The 20,199-nt window shown below is 25.9% G+C and overlaps 12 protein-coding genes across 12 annotated transcripts; all 12 read right to left on the bottom strand. All coding sequences in view use genetic code 4, as the record gives it.

Annotated features, from left to right (window-relative positions):
* Positions 1–930: 930 nt before the first annotated feature.
* MGYG_11014 (NADH dehydrogenase subunit 5) lies at positions 931–2,891 on the bottom strand (the record flags this gene model as incomplete). The annotated part of the gene is made up of 1 exon: positions 931–2,891. Exon 1 carries the CDS (start codon positions 2,137–2,139, stop codon positions 931–933), a length of 1,209 nt encoding a protein of 402 aa, XP_022643332.1. The 5' UTR covers positions 2,140–2,891.
* A 28-nt stretch (positions 2,892–2,919) lies between these two features.
* MGYG_11013 (NADH dehydrogenase subunit 4L) lies at positions 2,920–3,159 on the bottom strand (the record flags this gene model as incomplete). Its single annotated transcript has 1 exon — positions 2,920–3,159. The coding sequence occupies one exon, from the start codon at positions 3,157–3,159 to the stop codon at positions 2,920–2,922; it is 240 nt and encodes a 79-aa protein (XP_022643331.1).
* A 55-nt stretch (positions 3,160–3,214) lies between these two features.
* MGYG_11012 (cytochrome-c oxidase subunit 2) lies at positions 3,215–4,009 on the bottom strand (the record flags this gene model as incomplete). The annotated part of the gene is made up of 1 exon: positions 3,215–4,009. One exon carries the CDS (start codon positions 4,007–4,009, stop codon positions 3,215–3,217), a length of 795 nt encoding a protein of 264 aa, XP_022643330.1.
* Positions 4,010–4,421: 412 nt separating this feature from the next.
* MGYG_11011 (ATP synthase subunit 9) lies at positions 4,422–4,613 on the bottom strand (the record flags this gene model as incomplete). Its single annotated transcript has 1 exon — positions 4,422–4,613. The coding sequence occupies one exon, from the start codon at positions 4,611–4,613 to the stop codon at positions 4,422–4,424; it is 192 nt and encodes a 63-aa protein (XP_022643329.1).
* Positions 4,614–5,014: 401 nt separating this feature from the next.
* Positions 5,015–6,601, bottom strand: MGYG_11010 (cytochrome-c oxidase subunit 1; the record flags this gene model as incomplete). The annotated part of the gene is made up of 1 exon: positions 5,015–6,601. The coding sequence occupies one exon, from the start codon at positions 6,599–6,601 to the stop codon at positions 5,015–5,017; it is 1,587 nt and encodes a 528-aa protein (XP_022643328.1).
* A 1,886-nt stretch (positions 6,602–8,487) lies between these two features.
* MGYG_11009 (ribosomal protein S5) lies at positions 8,488–9,603 on the bottom strand (the record flags this gene model as incomplete). The annotated part of the gene is made up of 1 exon: positions 8,488–9,603. The coding sequence occupies one exon, from the start codon at positions 9,601–9,603 to the stop codon at positions 8,488–8,490; it is 1,116 nt and encodes a 371-aa protein (XP_022643327.1).
* A 3,292-nt stretch (positions 9,604–12,895) lies between these two features.
* On the bottom strand, positions 12,896–13,042 carry MGYG_11008 (fungal ATP synthase subunit 8; the record flags this gene model as incomplete). Its single annotated transcript has 1 exon — positions 12,896–13,042. The coding sequence occupies one exon, from the start codon at positions 13,040–13,042 to the stop codon at positions 12,896–12,898; it is 147 nt and encodes a 48-aa protein (XP_022643326.1).
* Positions 13,043–13,122: 80 nt separating this feature from the next.
* On the bottom strand, positions 13,123–13,932 carry MGYG_11007 (cytochrome-c oxidase subunit 3; the record flags this gene model as incomplete). Its single annotated transcript has 1 exon — positions 13,123–13,932. One exon carries the CDS (start codon positions 13,930–13,932, stop codon positions 13,123–13,125), a length of 810 nt encoding a protein of 269 aa, XP_022643325.1.
* Positions 13,933–13,961: 29 nt separating this feature from the next.
* MGYG_11006 (NADH dehydrogenase subunit 6) lies at positions 13,962–14,567 on the bottom strand (the record flags this gene model as incomplete). Its single annotated transcript has 1 exon — positions 13,962–14,567. One exon carries the CDS (start codon positions 14,565–14,567, stop codon positions 13,962–13,964), a length of 606 nt encoding a protein of 201 aa, XP_022643324.1.
* Positions 14,568–16,479: 1,912 nt separating this feature from the next.
* Positions 16,480–17,247, bottom strand: MGYG_11005 (ATP synthase subunit 6; the record flags this gene model as incomplete). Its single annotated transcript has 1 exon — positions 16,480–17,247. One exon carries the CDS (start codon positions 17,245–17,247, stop codon positions 16,480–16,482), a length of 768 nt encoding a protein of 255 aa, XP_022643323.1.
* A 340-nt stretch (positions 17,248–17,587) lies between these two features.
* Positions 17,588–19,051, bottom strand: MGYG_11004 (NADH dehydrogenase subunit 4; the record flags this gene model as incomplete). The annotated part of the gene is made up of 1 exon: positions 17,588–19,051. One exon carries the CDS (start codon positions 19,049–19,051, stop codon positions 17,588–17,590), a length of 1,464 nt encoding a protein of 487 aa, XP_022643322.1.
* Positions 19,052–19,181: 130 nt separating this feature from the next.
* MGYG_11003 (NADH dehydrogenase subunit 1) lies at positions 19,182–20,198 on the bottom strand (the record flags this gene model as incomplete). The annotated part of the gene is made up of 1 exon: positions 19,182–20,198. The coding sequence occupies exon 1, from the start codon at positions 19,980–19,982 to the stop codon at positions 19,182–19,184; it is 801 nt and encodes a 266-aa protein (XP_022643321.1). The 5' UTR covers positions 19,983–20,198.
* Position 20,199: the final 1 nt, after the last annotated feature.

The following is a 20,199-nucleotide window of genomic DNA, read 5'->3' as shown; positions in this document are numbered from 1 at the left end:
GTTTTCAGCAGCCTGCAGTGCCTCCGGCGTCAGCAGCGCTGGATCTTGCACTGTGGTTGCACTCCGAACGGTGGCATCTAGATCGGAGAAAGAAGCGGTTGCCGTGTTATTATCTTCCATTGAAGTAGTGGTAGTGTCAGCAGCATGCTTATCGCTCTGGCTACGCTGCTGAAGCTCCTGGTAGCGGTCGTATAGCCTGCGTATCCGGGGCTTGAGGATCTCTAGCTTGTTGAGTGATGCCTGGACCTCCTTCTTTGCGGCGGCGAGCCCTTGCTTGTTCTTTGGGTCTTGGGCGTCAGGGTGGGCAGTGAGATTGATGAGGACGAGCTGGGCATGCCTGAAGAGAAGGAGGTAGGCCTGCTGGTCATTGCCTTCTTGTTCGTATATGCGAGCCTGTTGGTGATTCTACAGTTAGCAGTGGTGAAGTGAGGGCGGGGAGTGACGATGGGGTGAGTACCTCCTTGACGAGCAGGCCGGCGGAACGAAGCCAGTAGCGGAGAGGCACCTGGGGATCAAACTCATACATAACTATAAATAATAAAATTAAAGTATATTCTATTATTGTATATTGTTCTCCTTTTTTATTAATAATATTAGAAACAAATAATTTTAATTTATTAGATAATAACATATTTAAACTTAAATATTTATTTGTTCAAAATTTTCTTGGATAAAAACCTGTTAAATTTAAGATAAACATAGTTAACATAAATATTAACATATCAAATATTAGATCTAATGATGTTATACTAAATAAACCACCAAATAAACCTACACCTGAATTTAAATAAGAAATAAAAAGATTATTGTAACAAAATAATATACAATATAATTGTATAATTATTCCTATTCTAGAATAATATATAGATATATCTCTTCTTAAACTAAGAGAATTAGATAATAATAATAAAAAAATAGAAGTTAATAACATTATTTTTTGTTTATAGATGAAAATATACCAAATAATAATAATAATAAAATATTATTATCAATATTTAAATATAATAAGAAAATATAGAATATAAAACCAATTAAAATATATAAAGCATATGATGTAATAACACCAGTACTTAAACTACCTATATTTTTACTTAAATTTAATAAACCTTTTTCTAAACCATAAGGACCTAATAATTCTACAGAACCTTTATCTAAAACTTTAGTAGTTTGACCACCTATTTTTAAAACAAAATTAGTAATATAATTATTATAAAAGAATTCAATTAAAAATCTTTGATTAAATAAACTAAAAATATTATAACCTAAATTAGTAAATTTAAATTTAATTAATAAATTACCAAAAAATTCTGAGAACATTATACCAACAATACTTAAACTAATAGTAAAAAATAAAGGTAATAGTTTAAATAAAGTTGGAACTGCAAATTCTGTATCTAACATAATTTCATGAGAAGGATGTATAAAAATACTATTATCTATGAAGAAACTTGTTCCTAAACCAATAAATACATCTTTAGTTAAATAACCAAAAAAGATTGAAAAAATAGCTAATATAATTAAAGGTAAATTAATAAAAATATTACCTTGATCTACATGTTTATAATTATTTAAAGGACCATTAGGATTAGTTAAGAATGTTAAATATAAAACTTTTACAGAATATAATGTAGTAAACATAGCACCAATTGTAGCTATAAAATAAACAATAGTACTTGAAATATAAAATTGACCATATGCTGATTCTAATATAAAATCTTTAGAGTAGAAACCAGACATAAAAGGTATAGCAACTAAACTTAAAGAAGCAATTAACATTATTGAATAAGCTAAAGGTAAAAATGGTTTTAATCCTCCATATTTTCTAAAATCTTGATTATCTGCTACAGAATGTATAACTGCACCTGCACCTAAAAATAATAATGCTTTATAAAAAGCATGATTAACTAAATGAAATAATGCAAGATTATATGAAGATAAACCTATAGCTATTACCATCATACCTAATTGACTCATTGTAGAATAAGCTATAACTTTTTTAATATCTTGTTGAAATAAACCTATAATAGAACTAAATATAGTTGTTATAGCACCTAATCATAAACAAAGTAATAAAACAGTTGAACTATATTCTATTAAAGGAGATGATCTCATTAATAAATATACACCAGCTGTAACCATTGTAGCCGCATGTATTAAGCAGATACAGGAGTAGGACCTTCCATAGCTTGAGGTAATCAAACATGAAGACCTATTTGTGAACTTTTTGCCATAGCACCTATTAATAAACAGATACCTATTAATGTTATAACATCTTGATTAAAGTATGGAGCTAATGAAAATACAGTTGAGTAATCTAAATTACCAAAAGATCAGATTATTATAAACATACCTATAGTTAAGAAACAATCACCAACTCTATTTGTTAAAAAAGCTGATATTGAACTTTGATTAGCTGCTATTCTAGTAAATCAGAAATTAACTAATAAATATGAACAAACTCCTACACCTTCTCAACCTAAAAACATTAATAAATAATTATTAGCTGTTACAAGTATTATCATCATAAAAGTAAATAAACTTAAATAACTAAAAAATCTTTGATTGTGTGGATCATGACTCATATATCCTATAGAGTATATATGTACTAAACTAGATACTATTAATACAGGTATTAACATACTTACTGTTAAGCTATCAAAATAAAAACCTCATAATATATTTATTGACTCTGAATCTATTCATCTAAATAAATTTATTTCTAAAGGTATATTATTATAACCTACTTCAAAAAAAGTTATAATAGCTAACATTGTTGTTATGATAATAAAACTTGATGTTATTAATTGTGCTCCTTGCACACCTATTTTTCTACCAAAAAATCCTGATATAATTGAACCTATTAAAGGTAAAAAAATAATAACTAAATACATTATTTATATTCTATTGCTATACTTCCTCTTAATCTATAAAAGCTACTAATATTCCTAAACCTATAGCAGATTCAGCTCCTGCTATTGTTATTATATATATAGCAAAAGTTTGACCTAATATATCGTCAAAATTAAGTGAACTTATTAATATTAAAAAAGTAACAGACAATAACATTATTTCTATTGAAATAAGCATTAGAATTATATTTTTTCTATTTAAAACAAAACCTAAAATCCCTATTAAAAATAATATTAATGATAAATTCATTAAACTTTACGATTAAGATTATTATATATACTTAATTATTATTATTATTAATTAATTAATCACCTAATTGATCTCTTAATCATAATAAGAATTTTTTTAAACTTACTGATTGTATTACTATAGGCATTGAGCTATGTAATATACCACATATTTCTGAACATTGACCAAAATAAGTACCTTGTCTGTTTAAATATACTGATGATTGATTTAATCTACCTGGATATGCATCACATTTTATTCCTAATGATGGACAAGCAAATGAATGTATAACATCAGCAGCTGATATTACAAATCTTGTATGTGTTAATTCAGGTATTATTACTCTATTATCAACTTCTAACATTCTTAATGTACCTTCTTCTAAATCTGATTCTGGTACTATATATGAATCAAATTCTACAAATTCACCATCTGCATTAGTAAAATCTGGATATTGATAACTTCAGTATCATTGATGACCTTCTCCATATATTACTAATGAAGGATCCATTACTTCATCCATTAAATATAATAATTTAAATGATGGGAATGCTATTAATATTAATATAACAGCTGGTGTTATTGTTCATATTAATTCTATTAATGTACCATGATTCATATATTTATGTGATATAGGTGATTTTGTATTTATAAAACTTTTTATAATTGTAATCATCATTCATGTTACAGCAAATAATATTATAGTTAAATAAAACATAATATTATTATGTAATTCTTCTATACCTTCCATTTGAGGTGTTGCACTATCTTGGAAAAATAAACCCCAAGGTGTTGGAGCATCAAGTTGTACTGTATTTTGATTAATACTTAAACTTAATGATTGAATTCAAATAAATAAATTTCTTATCATATTTATATATATTTATATTTTTTTTAATCTTTATAACAATAATGAATAAAAAAAAAAGTATAATAATACTAAAAAAAAAAAGATTTTTTTTTTTAATTGTTAAAATAATCTGAAAAATTTTTTTAACTATAAATTATAGTTAATTAGGCTACGTATAATAATAAGAAAGCCATCATTAATGCAAATACTCATTTTACTCTAAAAAAATTAATAATTTATATTTCTAATAAAACATTTAACTTTTTAGTTATTATTTTTAGACTATGTCTTCATTTAAAAATGTAGGATTTAAAAAAATTTTTGTTTACACTACTCATTTCTAGTCGTTGAACGTTATTAATATATAAAACATATTAATATTCGCTGCAAATTTATCTTTAAGATATTTCTTGCAATTAACCCTATGTCAGATCTATTTGCTTAAACCTGTAGCTTCTGAGAAAGCAAAACCTAAAATAGCATATGAGAATAATTGACCTCTAAGTGAAGGGTTTCTAGCAACACCTAAAATTAAAGCACCAAAAACAACACCTATTCCAACACCTGCTCCTATTAAACCTGTTGTAGCTAATCCTGTACCGATTATTTTAGCTGCTTGTATCATTATATATTTTTATAAATTATAAAACTAAGGAAACCTTTATCCAAATAAATAATTACTATTTAGTAAAAGTACTATACTTAAAAAGCCCTTAAGATGAATCGAACATCTATACAAATATTAACAGTATTTTGCTCTACCGTTGAGCTATAAGAGCTGAAATTCTTATCCTAGATTCGAACTAGGATCAAAATATTAGAAGTATTTTGCTCTACCCTTGAGCTAATAAGAATAAGCAACATGTATAAGATTTGAACTTATATCATCGTGGCCGTAACACGGTATTCTAACCCTTAAACTAACATGTTGCTTGAATTATTAATTTTTACACTGTTTTTATAGAAATTTTCTACCTATTAAGCTAATAAAATATTTATATTAGTATAATAATAGTAAAAAAAAACTTAAGATTGTACAGGTAAACTTACAAATGCGTGTGGTTTAGGTGGACTATTTAAACATCATTCTAAAGAACTGTTATTTCTATTAAATAATGTTTGGAATAGATCACTGAAGTATTGTGGAGTTAATCAAGGATATCTTGAAACAGGTGAACCTTGAGTTAATTGTAAGTATAAGATATTTAAGAAATATCATGTAGCAACAACACTTATGATAGAACCAAAACTACTTACTAAATTTCAACCAGCAAAAGCATCAGGATAATCACCGATACGTCTAGGCATACCTTGTAAACCTAAGAAGTGTTGTGGGAAGAATGTTAAGTTAACACCAACAAATAATATTCAGAAATGTACTTTACCAGCGAATAAATCATAAGATAAACCTAATAATTTAGGTATTCAGAAATATCAACCACTATATAAAGCAAAAACAGCACCCATAGATAATACATAGTGGAAATGAGCAACAACATAGTAAGTATCATGGAAAGCAATATCAAGTGAAGCATTAGCTAAAACAACACCACTTAAACCTCCTATTGTAAACATAACAACAAAACCTAAAGCAAATAACATAGCAGGTGTTAAATTTACTGAACCACCATAACAAGTAGCTAATCAACTGAATATTTTAATACCTGTAGGTACAGCAATAATTAATGTAGCAGCTGTAAAGTAAGCTCTAGTATCAACATCTAAACCAACTGTATACATGTGATGACTTCAAACAACAAAACCTAAAATACCAATAGACATCATAGCATATACCATACCAAGATAACCGAATACATTTTTACTTGAACTTGCAGAAACTACAGTACTAATAATACCAAAACCAGGTACAATTAAAATATAAACTTCTGGATGACCAAAGAATCAGAATAAGTGTTGGTATAAAATAGGATCACCACCACCAGCTAATTCGAAGAAAGATGTATTAAAATTTCTATCTGTTAATAACATTGTTATTGCACCAGCTAACACAGGTAATGATAATAATAATAAAACAGCTGTTATTAATACGGCTCAACCAAATAATGCTAATTTATGTAAACGTATACCTGGACTTCTCATATTAATTATAGTTGTAATAAAATTCATAGCACCTAAAAGTGAACTTATACCACTTAAATGTAAACCAAAAATAGCTAAATCAACACTAGGACCACTATGACTTTGTATACTTGCTAATGGAGGGTATAATGTTCAACCTGTACCAGCACCATTTTCTATAATAGAAGCAAATACAAATAATAATAAACTAGGTATTAATAATCAAAAACTTATATTATTTAATCTTGGGAATGCCATATCAGGACCACCAACTAGTAAAGGTAATAAGAAATTACCAAAACCACCGATTAAAGCAGGCATAACCATAAAGAAGATCATTAAAATAGCATGAGCTGTAATAATACTATTATATAATTGATTATCAGCTATGTATTGTACACCTGGAGCAGATAACTCCATTCTAATTAAAACTGAGAAAGCTGTACCAATCAAACCTGAAAATAATGCAAACATAAGATATAATGTTCCAATATCTTTAGCATTTGTTGATAAAAATCATCTTTCTTTTCACATTGTTATATTAAATATCTGCTGTATCACTTTATTAGATTTTTATACTGCTATTAAGCATATTTTATTTAAAGTCTGGATATATAAATTTTATATAACCAATACAAAAGGGTGGATACCTTGATTCGAACAAGGATATACTATGCCACATACAGCTGTTCTACCATTGAACTATATCCACCTTAATTTATAGTTAAATTATAAATTAACTATAATAAATAGCCTGAGGAGAAAATCGAATTCTCATTCTTAATTCATGAAATTATTGTTCTACCATTAAACTACTCGGGCTAATTTAATTATTCATAATTTTAATACATAATACTTCAAAATAATAAATTTATTATTTTATATTATTATATAATTATGTTGGAGCGATTCGAACACTCATAGCTAAATACCAAAAATTTATGACTTACCTCTTAGTCAACAACATAAAATATATATATATTATTAATTTAAATTAATAGAGGTAATCTAATAATTGATTAATTCAAATAACTATTAATATAGTTAAATTAAATCCAATAAATATTTATAAATTTAGACCTATGGACAATAAGACTTGAACTTATAAAGCTTCCGCCACTATGGTCTAAACATAGCCTGGTTACCAATTTCAGCATATCCATAAAAAAAAATAGTTGCTCGAAATAAGACTTGAACTTATAACCTAAACATCTTCAGTGTTCCGCTCGACCAATTGAGCTTTTCGAGCTAAAATTTTGGAGTTATCAGGAATTGAACCTGAATAAAGGACTTGCAAAGTCCACGTTTTACCAATTAAACCATAACCCCAAATATCCGAGGAGGGATTCGAACCCACACGACTAATATCAATAAAACTTAAGATTATCCTGTCTACCAATTTCAGCACTCGGATTAAGACTAAAATGATTCGAACATTTATAAAAACTATTATGAGCAGTTGGCTTTACCATTAAGCTATAGCCTTATAATACGGATTTAGGATTCGAACCTAAATAAATTGATCATGAGTCAAATATGTTACCATTACATTAATCCGTAATAAGAAATAGGTGATTTGAACACCTGACCCTTCGTGTGTAAAACGATAGCTCTACCGCTGAGCTAATTTCTTGCAACCCAAGAGAGACTTGAACTCTCGCACTAACAGTGAAAATGTTATGTCTTAACCAACTTGACCATTGGGTCAGCCCAGTGCAAGTATCGCACTTACTTAAACCGATTACAAAACGGTTGCATTACTTTTATGCTAACCAGGCTAAATTTATATATGTGTTATATTAAGTATAATAATAAATTAGTACTTTATGTCTAAAAAAAATTAAATTTGTTACAACTAAAGCCTATTACGTAATATTATATTACGTATATAAAAGAGTATAATATAATAAGCTTCGCGCTTAAATGCTTTCAGCACTTATCTATAATTGACTTAGCTTTCCTGCCGTGCTTAATAAGCAATCCTATACAACAACCATTTCTGATTGAGTGTATATTCATAATTTTTACTTTAGTGATAGTAAATTAGTTAAAAACAATATTAAACAACAGGTAAACCATAGGTCAACATTCCCAACTCCTTTCGTACGAAGGGACTATTTATCTTTTACTCTGTATCCCTCTAGAAGATAAAAACCATACTGTCTCACGACGTATTAAACCCAGCTCATGTAACTCTTTAATCGACGAACAGTCGAACCCTTCATGATTTCTACATTCATGTGGATGAGTTAAGCCGACATCGAGGTGCCAAACCGCGCACTCAATTTGTACTCTCTTGCGCAAATTAGCCTGTTCAATTATGTTATCATAAAAGTTTTTTATCTTTTATTTCCTTTTCTTTCAAAAAGGTTCAGACTATTTCTTCATCTTTATAATATATTTAATTTTTTAAGGATTTATTATTTACCACCTACTCAACCTTTAATACCATATGATCCTATACGTGTTGTTGAATTTAATTGAGTATATTCTAAATTAGGTCTAAAATTACCTCTTATTAATGCTGATGATTCAAAATTTTCTGATGATTTAATATTTATTAAACTTCCTTTATATTTTAATTTAGATAAAGATCTTGAAGCAGTAAAACGTTTAGTTAATCTACCGCTCGCTTCTAATCTTACACCTGAAACTCTTTTATATTTTATGTTTTCTAATATTATACCTTTTAAATATTTTGAATTATCTATAACATTTATATTTTCTAACACTTTTACTTTTTTTATAGAACTAGATAGTGATTCTAATACTTTACTTTTCATTACACTTAATTTTAATAATAAAACTTTAGTAAAGATATCACTATTTAAATAATGGTATTTAAGATTTATAAAATTAAATTGTATATTTTTTTTATATATTTTTTTTATTAAATTTGTTAAATTATGTAAATAATAACTATTAAATTTAGATTTATTAATAAAAATTAATATAATTAAGTAAAGATATATAAATTCTTTTTCTAATGATTTTTCTAAAAAGTCTTTATATACATTTAATTTTATATTATTTAATTTATTTTTATCTTCTATAGTTTTTAATAATAAATTTTTTAATTCTAATTCTCTTTTAATTAATTTTAAACTTAATTTTTTAATTAATCTTAAGTTTTTTTTTATTAAAAAATTTTTTTTTTTTAATAAATTAAAATAATTTTTTAAGATAGATTTATAAGTTATTAATTGTCTATTATAAAAATAAATTGTTATATTAATTAAATCATTTGTATGTTTAAATTGTCCAAGACTTATTAATATTTTATTTTTAGAAATATTTACATTTTTTTTAAAATTTTTATTACCTCTTATTTTTTCTTCTATTTTTAAATTATATAAATTAAAATAACCATCAATTAATTTATTAATCAATTTATTAGCTTCAATAATATTATTTAAACTATTTTTATTAAAAGTATAAATACTATTTTTTCAATCTCTTACAATTGGTATAAATTTATTAGGTCATAATACTTTATGTTTAGAATTTAATGATAAATTCTTATATGAATGTTTCATTTTAGATTTTATTATATTTAACATAATATATTTTAAATTTGTTATAAATTAAATGATAACACAGTTTAATAATAATTAAAACTATTTCATTAATACAATATTAATAATTATAAAGAAAAAAAAATATTTATATATTATAAAGATGTTGGGTACTTAAAAAAGGATTATTATTAGCATTATTCACCTTTTAGTCGTTGAACGTATTTATTTATGTATAAAGCTTAAATAAATTTCGCTTCAAATTAACTTTAAATTGATTAAACAAATAAAGTTATTCTTGAAATTAACCCAAATTATTACCAATATTTTAAAATATTGGAGGACTAACAAGTAATCCCTAGCGTAACTTTTTCATAAATCCAAGACCTTTCCTTTATGAATCTTGTGATCATATGCCCCGCTTACGCGACTGATAGACTTGTAAGTCAAACAGTAAAGCAAGATTAAGCCATTAAACTTTTAAAGTAAAAAAATATCATATTAATAAGTAAATTTTCTCTATTAATATGACTAAATAATAATATAATTATATTATAATTTAATTTACATCTATTTACCATATAGTTAAAATCTTACTTAAAAAAATTAAAAATAACTAACTTAATATAAACAATAACTGGATAATTAATAATAATTAATTACAAATTAAATAAAAAACTCAAAAAATAAAAATATTTAATGAATTTTTGTAAATAAAAATCTACAAAATTACAATATGAACTTTGGATATACCCAGGTACTTTTTATGGGATCTGTGCCCCGCATAAACTGCCTTCCTATCATAAAAAATATAATAGAACAAATAAAGGTGTTTCAATTTCATAACTATTACCTTATACACTGGAAATTATCAAATTATATCATAATAGGTAACAGTAAAGCTGCAAAGGGTCTTCTTGTCTATCTAGAGGTAAGCAGCATCTGCACTGCTAATTCAATTTCACTGAGCCAATCATCGAGACAGCTGTTGTATCGTTAAGTCATTCATGCAAAGACCGCATTTAACGGCCAAGGTATTCCGCTACCTTAGGACCCTTATAGATAAGGCCGCCATTAATCGGGGTGTCCATCAAAACCTAATTAAATAATTAAGTAAATCTGTTACCCTACCGACATCGGGCAGACATCACACTCAATACTTAGATTTCTATCTTGGCAGAGTGCTTTGTTTTAATTAAACAGTCGTACAACACTATTTTATGATTCCTTTTACTATTTCGATACATATGTATCTATAATAATGGTCCTCCTTATCCCGAAGTTACGGTAGTTAATTTGCCGAGTTCCTTAATGATTGTTCACTCAAACGCCTTTGTATACTCTACTTGCTTACTTGCGATAGTATTTAGGTACGGTTTATAATTATTTTTAATTTTTTAGATTTTTGTTACAATTTCCTGAACCTTTATCACTAAATAAAGGTTTTGTTTACAAAAAATAATTATTATTATCATCATACAGACCCTTTGGGTATATACTTAGATACCGAAATTTAAAATAAACCATAAGCTTAAGGCGAGGAAAATAAAGTCTAATTACTCATTATAGAAATAAATCTAAATTTTCTATTAGTTTTCCTTTTTCGTTACTCATGTCAGCATTCTCTCTTGGATTATCTATTATTTTTTTAACTTAAAAAAGTTAAAATCTGAGATTTATCCAATGTTCCGCTACCCCGTATTATTATACGTACAAGGTTTCGGTATATTATTTAGATCCGTTATATTTTCGGTATTAATATCTAAAATATTTTATCAGTGCTCTGTTACGAGATCTTCAAAAAATGGCAGCTTCTAAGCCTATTTCCTGATTGTATTTGATAAAAACATCCTTAATTTCACTCAATAATAATTTTGGAACCTTATTACTCTTGTTCTGGGCTGTTTCCCTTTAGACATACAACCTTATCGCACTATGTCTGATTATTCAACATTCATCTTTGCCATTCCGAGTGCAAATACTCTCCGATAAAATCTATACGATCCCCCGATATTTACAAAAATAAATTTTTGCCCGAGATCACAGTTCTGTACCTGCTAAGATGTTAGTTAAATTACCTACTTAAATAGGTTTCGCGGAAAACCAGCTATACTAGTCAGTTTTATCTTTCACCAACTTACCACAGTTCATCGAATATCTTTACAACGATAACTCGTTCGGGCTTTATTACCCTGACCATGGTAAGATCACTAGCTTTCGGGTCTATGCTTAGAAACTTTATTATTTTTTCATAATTGGTTTAACTGGGCAATATTTAATTGCTCGCTTCTAAACATAACTTGCTGACCCATTATGCAAAAGGTACACTCTTTTTTTCGAGCTGCTTATAAAACTACTAATTCAAATTTTCCCTCACGGTACTTTTCACTATCGCTTATATATTATATTTAGCTTTAGAGGAAGGTTCCCCTTTTTTCAAACAAATTTTTTTCGTTTTACTTATAAGCTTATTTATTAAAAGAATTTTTAATAAAATCTCGTTTGATTTCTTTTCCTAAAGTTACTAAGATACTTCAGTTCACTTTGTTTATTTAATTAATTTATCTTAGATTTTAGATTTATAATTATCTTTAATATATAGCTAATTATCCTTAATAGTTTCTTTACATACTTTATATATCTTACATATTTTATTACTTTTCAAGTTATTATGAATCGAACATAACTAATCCTCAACCCAAATGAGGTGCCTACCCAGCCGGCTCTAACCTGTTTTTTTTCAGAGAATATCCGATTTGAACGGATGTGATTTTTTAAAACCAAATAAGTCTCAAGCTTACCACCTTAAACCACTCAGTCAATTCTCTTTTATTCAAGAGCACTCAGATTTGAACTGAGAAGGTGGAGGTTGAAGCTCCATATTTTACCCTTAAATTATACTCTTATTGATTCCTTAGCGAATTGAACGCTAATCCTACTCTTATCAAAAGTATACTTTAACCTATTAAGTTAAGGAATCTTACGGAAAAGAGATGATTCGAACATCTAAGTGTAACTACACAATATTTAGCAAATATCTCGCCTTGCCTATAGCAACTTTTCCTTTTACGGGTTAAATCGGCTACGATCCGATATCTATTTTCTCGACAAGAAAATCCTTTGCCAATTAAGTTACTAACCCTTTTTTTTTATGGCTAGTTGAAGTTGAATCAACACATTTCACATGGTACGCGAATAGTCTACCGTTAACCTATAGCCATCATTAAGACTTACAGGATTCGAACCCGTACTATAATGATTAAAAGTCATATGTTCTACCATTGAACTAAAGTCTCAAAAGTTTATTCTCCCTTTATAAATTATTTATTGATTTTCGTGAAACATATAATCTTACTACTCAAGGTAAAATATATTTACTAAACACAAAAAATATAAAACTTAATGATAATAATGTAAATACTACTTGATTAAAGAAAAAAAATGGTATTAATTGTGGCATATCTTTATATACTTTTTTTTTACAAATTAAAGTTAAATTGAAATTATATTAAAAGTAATTGTTATAATAAATTTTATTAATTAATAACCTCAGAAATATATACATACGTATAATATTAATCATACAACATCAACAAAATGTCAGTATAATATACCTGATTCGTATCCTAAATGGTGATGATCTGTTAAATGGTAACCTAATAAACGTCATAGACCTACACTTAAAAAGGCTGTACCTATAAGAACATGGAATCCATGGAAACCTGTACTAAAATAAAAACATGAACCGTAAACACCATCTGATATTGTAAATGATGATACTGAATATTCTACACCTTGGAATATTGTAAACACAATAGCTAATAATATTGTAGCTACTAAACCATATAAAGCACCTTTTCTATTACCTTGAATTAATGAATGGTGACTATATGTTACTGTTACTCCTGATGATAATAATATTATAGTATTTAATAAAGGTAATTCAAAAGGATCTATAGCATTTATTCCTAAAGGTGGTCATTGTGCTCCTAATTCTACATTAGGTGATAATGAACTGTGGAAGAATGTTCAAAATATTGCTAAGAAAAACAATGCTTCTGATGCAATAAATAAACCAACACCTAAATTTAAACCTCTTTGTACAGCATTAGTATGATTACCTAAATATGTACCTTCAGATATTATATCTCTGAATCATAATGTCATACATCAAACTAAATTAATTAATGCTATAAATAATATTATATACATATTACTAAAACCATGCATAGTTAATACTCCTGATGTTGTTAATATAAATAATGATAAACTATTATAAAAAGGTCAAGGTGAAGGTGATACTAAATGATAGGGATGACTTTGAAAATTAGTTCTTTGATCTAGAGACATTTTATTATTTTTTTTTTATTTAGTTTAAATTATCTACCAATAGAAATAACTATTGAACCTACCATAGCTAATAAAAGAATTAATGATATAATTATAAGTCATAGTGAATAACTACTATACATTATATTTCCTATAGCACTAGTATGTGTTATATCTATTAAATTAGTATCTCAACTTAAACTATTAGAATAATTTATTGATTCTTTAAAACTTTTTTCGAATAAAGAAGATGATAAAGAATTTAATATATTAAATTGTACTACATTAGTTATTATTTTTTGACCTAATATATAAACTAATGTTATCATACTTAATATAGCTAAAGGTATATAATTATTATTAGTACTTACTAATTCTGAAATTCTTATATTAATTAACATTAAAATAAATAAAAATAAAATAGATACAGCTCCAATATATACTAATAAATATGATATACCTATAAATGTTAAACCTATTAATATTAAATAAATAGAAATTGTTGAAAACAAACCTATTAAAAATAAAACAGAAACTACAGGATTTTTACTTACTATAGTGTATATACCAAGTATTATACTAATAAGAGCTAAAATATCTAAAATATTTGAATTAAATCCATTATTTAATTTATCTACACATAAATATAATTGCATTATTAAAAAAACTTTCCCATTTAAAATGGAACTTAAAGATTACCAAAAATAAATATAATGATAACTAGGAAGAGAAGGAATCGAACCTTCGATGACTCAAAGTCATTGAGTTTACAGCTCAACTCGTAAACCAACAAACGAAGCCTTCCTAAGGGGAGTTCGAGTTTTTAAATTTTTTTTTGTTTAAGTTTATTAACCCCGTGCAATTTCCATTACACGAACCTTATTTCGACTTAACACCAATTAAAGTCATACATACGAAAATAATATGAATATAAAATTATAACTATTTATATATTTATTTATATACACAAATCAAACTTATTGCATTTCTTCTTTCAGCGCCTGACGAGTGGTTAGTACCTAATTGAGAAACGATTCACCGTTACGTGATGATTAACGATTACTAGTAATTCCTTATTCATGTAGTCGAGTTACAGACTACAATCCATATTAATCAAATTTAAGGATTAGCTTATTTTCACAATATAACATCCTTTTGTAATGATAAATGTGGCACGTCTATAGCCCACAATATTTTGGCCATGATGACTTGTCTTGATCCTATATATATAGTCCGATCTAGTGGCAAGGTATATTATACACATAAATAATACCAAGGTTTTCGCTAATTGTAGGAATTAACCTAATCTCACGACATTAACTAAAGACAGCCGTGCAGCGCATGTAATATAATTAAATATTATTCAAATTGTGGTAAGATTAATCGCGGGTTATCGAATTAAATAACATACTTCACTACTGGTTTCAAAGACGGCCTAATGATTTCAGTTTTAATGTTGCCATTGTACTCTTGAGGTGGAATGCTTACACTTTTATTTATAAACTAAAAATTTTTTTTTAGCATATGACATTCAGAATTTTCTGCTTGGACTACTAGGGTATCTAATCCTGCTCGTTACCCAAGCCTTCGTACCTCAACGTCAGTTTTTATAAAGAAGGTCGTATTAACTGCTACCTGTCTTTTTGATATTTGCAAATTCTATCTTTTCTTCAAAAATTCAATTCTTCTTTTATAAAACTCTAGAAAAAAAGTACCCTTTTAAGGTTTAATTTTCCGTCTATGTACACTTTAAACCTAATTAAGATGACTTACACTTGTCTCTTACGTCTTACCGCGACTGCTGGCACGTAGTATTGGTCGAGACTAATAAATAGATAATTGTCATTATCTTTAATCTATTTAGAATTTTATACGTTTACACGTTAATTGTATTAATATTTTTAATACATTGCATTCTTCCAAGTTGCTGGTTCAACCGTTAGGTCATTGACCAATATCCCTCACTGCTGTACTTAAAGCGCATTAGGAGTTTCTCAGTCCTAATGTGGTCGATCAACTTCTCAGTTACGACTACGGTTTTGTTAATTATTTATTATTTAACTAATACAAACCGAAATATTTATTAACATCTTAAAGCGAAATTTATTCTTTGTTTATAAGGGATTTAACCTTTCTTTAAGGTAGTCAAAATATTATATACTCACCTGTTTACCACTTCATTATTTTTATTTAATGACGTACGATTAGCATGTGTTAAGCACTTGGATAGCGTTCAGTCAGAGCCATCATCAAACTCAAAATTTTATATGATTAGGATTTATATCCTAATAAAATGTTTAACTTTTTTTTTAAGTTATTACTTTTAAGTTTATTATTTTTTTTTTTTATTAAGATATAATTAAGCCATATTCTGTATTTAACCCCTAAAAAAAGATTATATAAAGTTATAACAACTCTAATAGTTAGTATAGGAGTAATGCTCGTTATATCAAATTATAATTTGATTTTTGTTTCTTCAATTAATCCAAAATTCTTAATATTATTTTTATATATACATTATAACTATGGACTTTCCTTTTTATATCATTATTTTTAATTTTAATTAAATTAGTGTAATTCTAATGAATCTCTTATATATGAACAAGTTAAAACAATAAATACTTGACTTTGTATAAAAGCTATACCTAATTCTAAACCTGAGAAAGCAAAAATAAATGCTAATGGTATTAAACCTATTAAGAAGTAAAAGAAACCTGAACTCATTATTTTAAATGTAAAATCACTTAATATTACTAATAACATGTGACCACTTAAAATATTAGCACTTAAACGTAAACCTAAAGATACATTACGAGCTAAGTATGATATTAATTCTATTAAAACTAATAAAGGTAATAAACCTAAAGGACAACCTGATGGTACAAATAATGAAAAGAATTTTAACTGGTGTTTTTGGAAACCTAAAATTGTGGCACCTAATACTACAGTAAAACTAATAAAGAATGTTAATATAAAATGTGATGTTGAAGAAAAGCTATATGGTATTAAACCTAATAAATTATTCATTAAGATAAAAATAAATAAACCATAAATAAATGGGAAATAATTTTGACCTTCTTTAGAATTTATTTGATTTACTACAACACTATGTACAGTTGCATATATCGATTCTTTAGTTAATGTTCATGAATTTGATATTAATTTATTATTATATGTTATTAATAAATGTAATGTTAATATTATTATTGTACTAACAATAATATAAAAACCAAAGTTTGTTAAAGACATTTTTAAATCTATAATATTAATATTTAAAGAAAAAAAATCTTTTATTTCAAATTGTTCTAATGGACTAATTATGTTATTAAACATCATAGTATACGTATTTATATAAATATATATTTAATTTAAATTAATTATATAAAACTTTATACATTGGAAAGTTTTAGTTATACTATCTAATTTATTATTAACTTAAAAATCTAGTAATTAAAAGTATTATTTATATAATCTTTAAATTATAAAAAAATTTTTAAAAAGCTTTTTAAGTTAATTTACTAAGACATTATTAATGTGAATATTAATAAAACTAATTATATAATTGTTATTAGTTTAATACATTATATAAATTAACCTTTCCAATAATAAAAAGATTATGATTGCAATATATTCCTTATTATTAGATATATAATTATTGATAGTTTATATATATTTATTAATTATATATTAAACCTGATACAGAATAATGTAAACCATCTAAAATAACTGCAGGATATATACCAAAGAAAACAGCAGGTACTACAAGACTAACTAATAAAATAAATTCTCTTTTACTTAAATCTTTAACATAATTAAAGAAGTATGAAGAGAATTGTCCACCAAAAGCTATTCTATTAAACATAAATATAGTATATGCTGCAGAGAATACTATAGAAGTACTAGCTAATACACCTAATACAGATATTCTTTCAAATATACCATAAAGAGACATAAATTCACCTATAAAGTTTAATGTTAATGGTGAACCACAATTACCTAAAGATAGTATATAAAATAATATACAGAAAATAGGCATTAATTGTGCCATACCTCTATAATATGTTATTAATCTTGTTGAAGATCTATCGTATAAAACACCTCCTACACAAATAAATAAACCTGATGATACAAAACCATGAGCTAAACCTAAAGTAATGGCACCTTCTATACCTTGGATAGTATTACTAAAAGCACTTAATAGATAAACAGCTGCATGAGAAACAGATGAATAAGCTATTAATTCTTTAATATCTATTGTTCTTAATGTACTAAAACTAGCATATAATATAGTAATTACACCTATAACATAAACTATGTATGTATAATCCATACTAGCTTTTGGTAATAAAGGTAATATTAATCTAAATATACCATATAAACTTAATTTTAATACAATACCAGCTAATATAATACTACCAGCTAAAGGTGATTCAACGTGTGCTTTTAATAATCAAGTATTTAAAAAAATTGTTGGTGTTTTTACAGCAAAAGATATAAATATACCATAAAATAAAAATAATTGAGTTATATAACCAAAATTTGCTTTAGATAATGCATCAAAATCTGTAGCACCCATAATAGAAGACATAGTTATTATAGAAAGTAACATAAATAATGAACCTAATAATGTATATAAAAATAAATAAAAACTAGCTCTAACTTTATCACTAGAACCAAATAGTCCTATTAATAAAAATAATGGTGGTAATATACTTTCAAAAAAAATATAAAATAATAATATATCTAAAACTAAGAAAACAGCTAATAATAATGTTTCTAATAATAATATTATTATTACAAATGATAATACATTTTTAGATTCTATAGAATTTCAATTAGCTACTAATGATATAGGCATAATCATAGTTGTTAATAATAAAAAATAAATAGAAATACCATCTATACCTAAATATAAATCGAAATAACTTATTTTATAAAGCTCTTCTAATTGAATGTATTGAAATTGTTTACTACTAAAATCAAATAATATAAATATTACTAATGATAAAATTAAATTAATTATTAAAGTTGTTAAACCTAAAGTTTTAATTTGGTTATTAGAATACTGATATGAAGCTAAAAATATAATAAAGAATATACCTATTAAAGGTATTGAAAGTAAGGAGAATAAATATACCATAATATTTTGAAAAATAATAATAAACTAACAATAATTTAATTAACATCTAATACATCTATTAGATCAATACTAAAAATTTTTTTACATGTTTTTACATTTTTATTTTATAGATTAAACGTGTATTTGATAATTATAACAATGATATATTACATGGTATAATATTTAAACCTATAACAATACAAGGTATTAAAACAACATATGCTATAATAATAGGTAATAATACTGTTCAACATACAGACATTAATTGATCAAATCTAATTCTAGGGAATGAAGCTCTTACTCAAATAAACACAAATATAAGGAAAGCTGTTTTTACTGCTAAATTTAAACTAGATAAACCATTAATTAAATAATCAGAAAATAAAGAATTAAAATCACAAGCATTATAACCAAAGAACACTATAAATGTATTAATAAAATATAAAATAGTATTTAAAGGTAACATATTTAAATAACCACCTAAAAATAAAACACTAGTTAATATACAAATTAATACAATACTAGCATATTCAGCTAAGAAGAAGAAAACAAATATAACAGCTGAATGTTCTGTCATAAAACCACTAACTAACTCAGATTCAGCTTCTGCTAAATCAAAAGGAGCTCTATTAGTTTCTGCTATACAACCTATAAAAAATATAAGGAATATAGGTAATAAAGGTAAAACAAAATACACAACTTTTTGACTTTCTATAATTGTAGTTAAATTTAAACTACCTGTAAATAAAATTACTAATAAAATAATAGAACTTAAAAGTAATTCATAACTTATTAATTGAGCTGTACTTCTTAAAGAACCTAAAAAAGCATATTTAGAATTAGCTGATCAACCTGCTAATAATATACCATATGTAGCTAAAGAAGAAACAGCTAACATATATAAGATACCTAAATTAAAATCTGATATAAATAAACCTGATCCATAAGGCATAACAGCATAACCTAATAAAGCAAATATTAAAGTTATAATAGGACCAAGGAAAAGTAATATTATATTAGCTTGTGTTGGTGCTACATATTCTTTTAATAATAATTCTTAAAGCATCAGCAAAAGCTTGTAATAAACCATAATAACCTACAATATTTGGACCTAATCTTCTCTGCATACTAGCCATTGATTTTCTTTCTGATATAGCAACACAAGCTAC

The sequence above is a fragment of the Nannizzia gypsea genome (assembly GCF_000150975.2).
Source record: "Nannizzia gypsea CBS 118893 supercont1.19 mitochondrial scaffold, whole genome shotgun sequence".
NCBI classification, from domain to species: domain Eukaryota; kingdom Fungi; phylum Ascomycota; class Eurotiomycetes; order Onygenales; family Arthrodermataceae; genus Nannizzia; species Nannizzia gypsea.
Note: the sequence above shows the minus strand (reverse complement) of the source record. Positions and strands in the feature narration are given on the sequence as shown.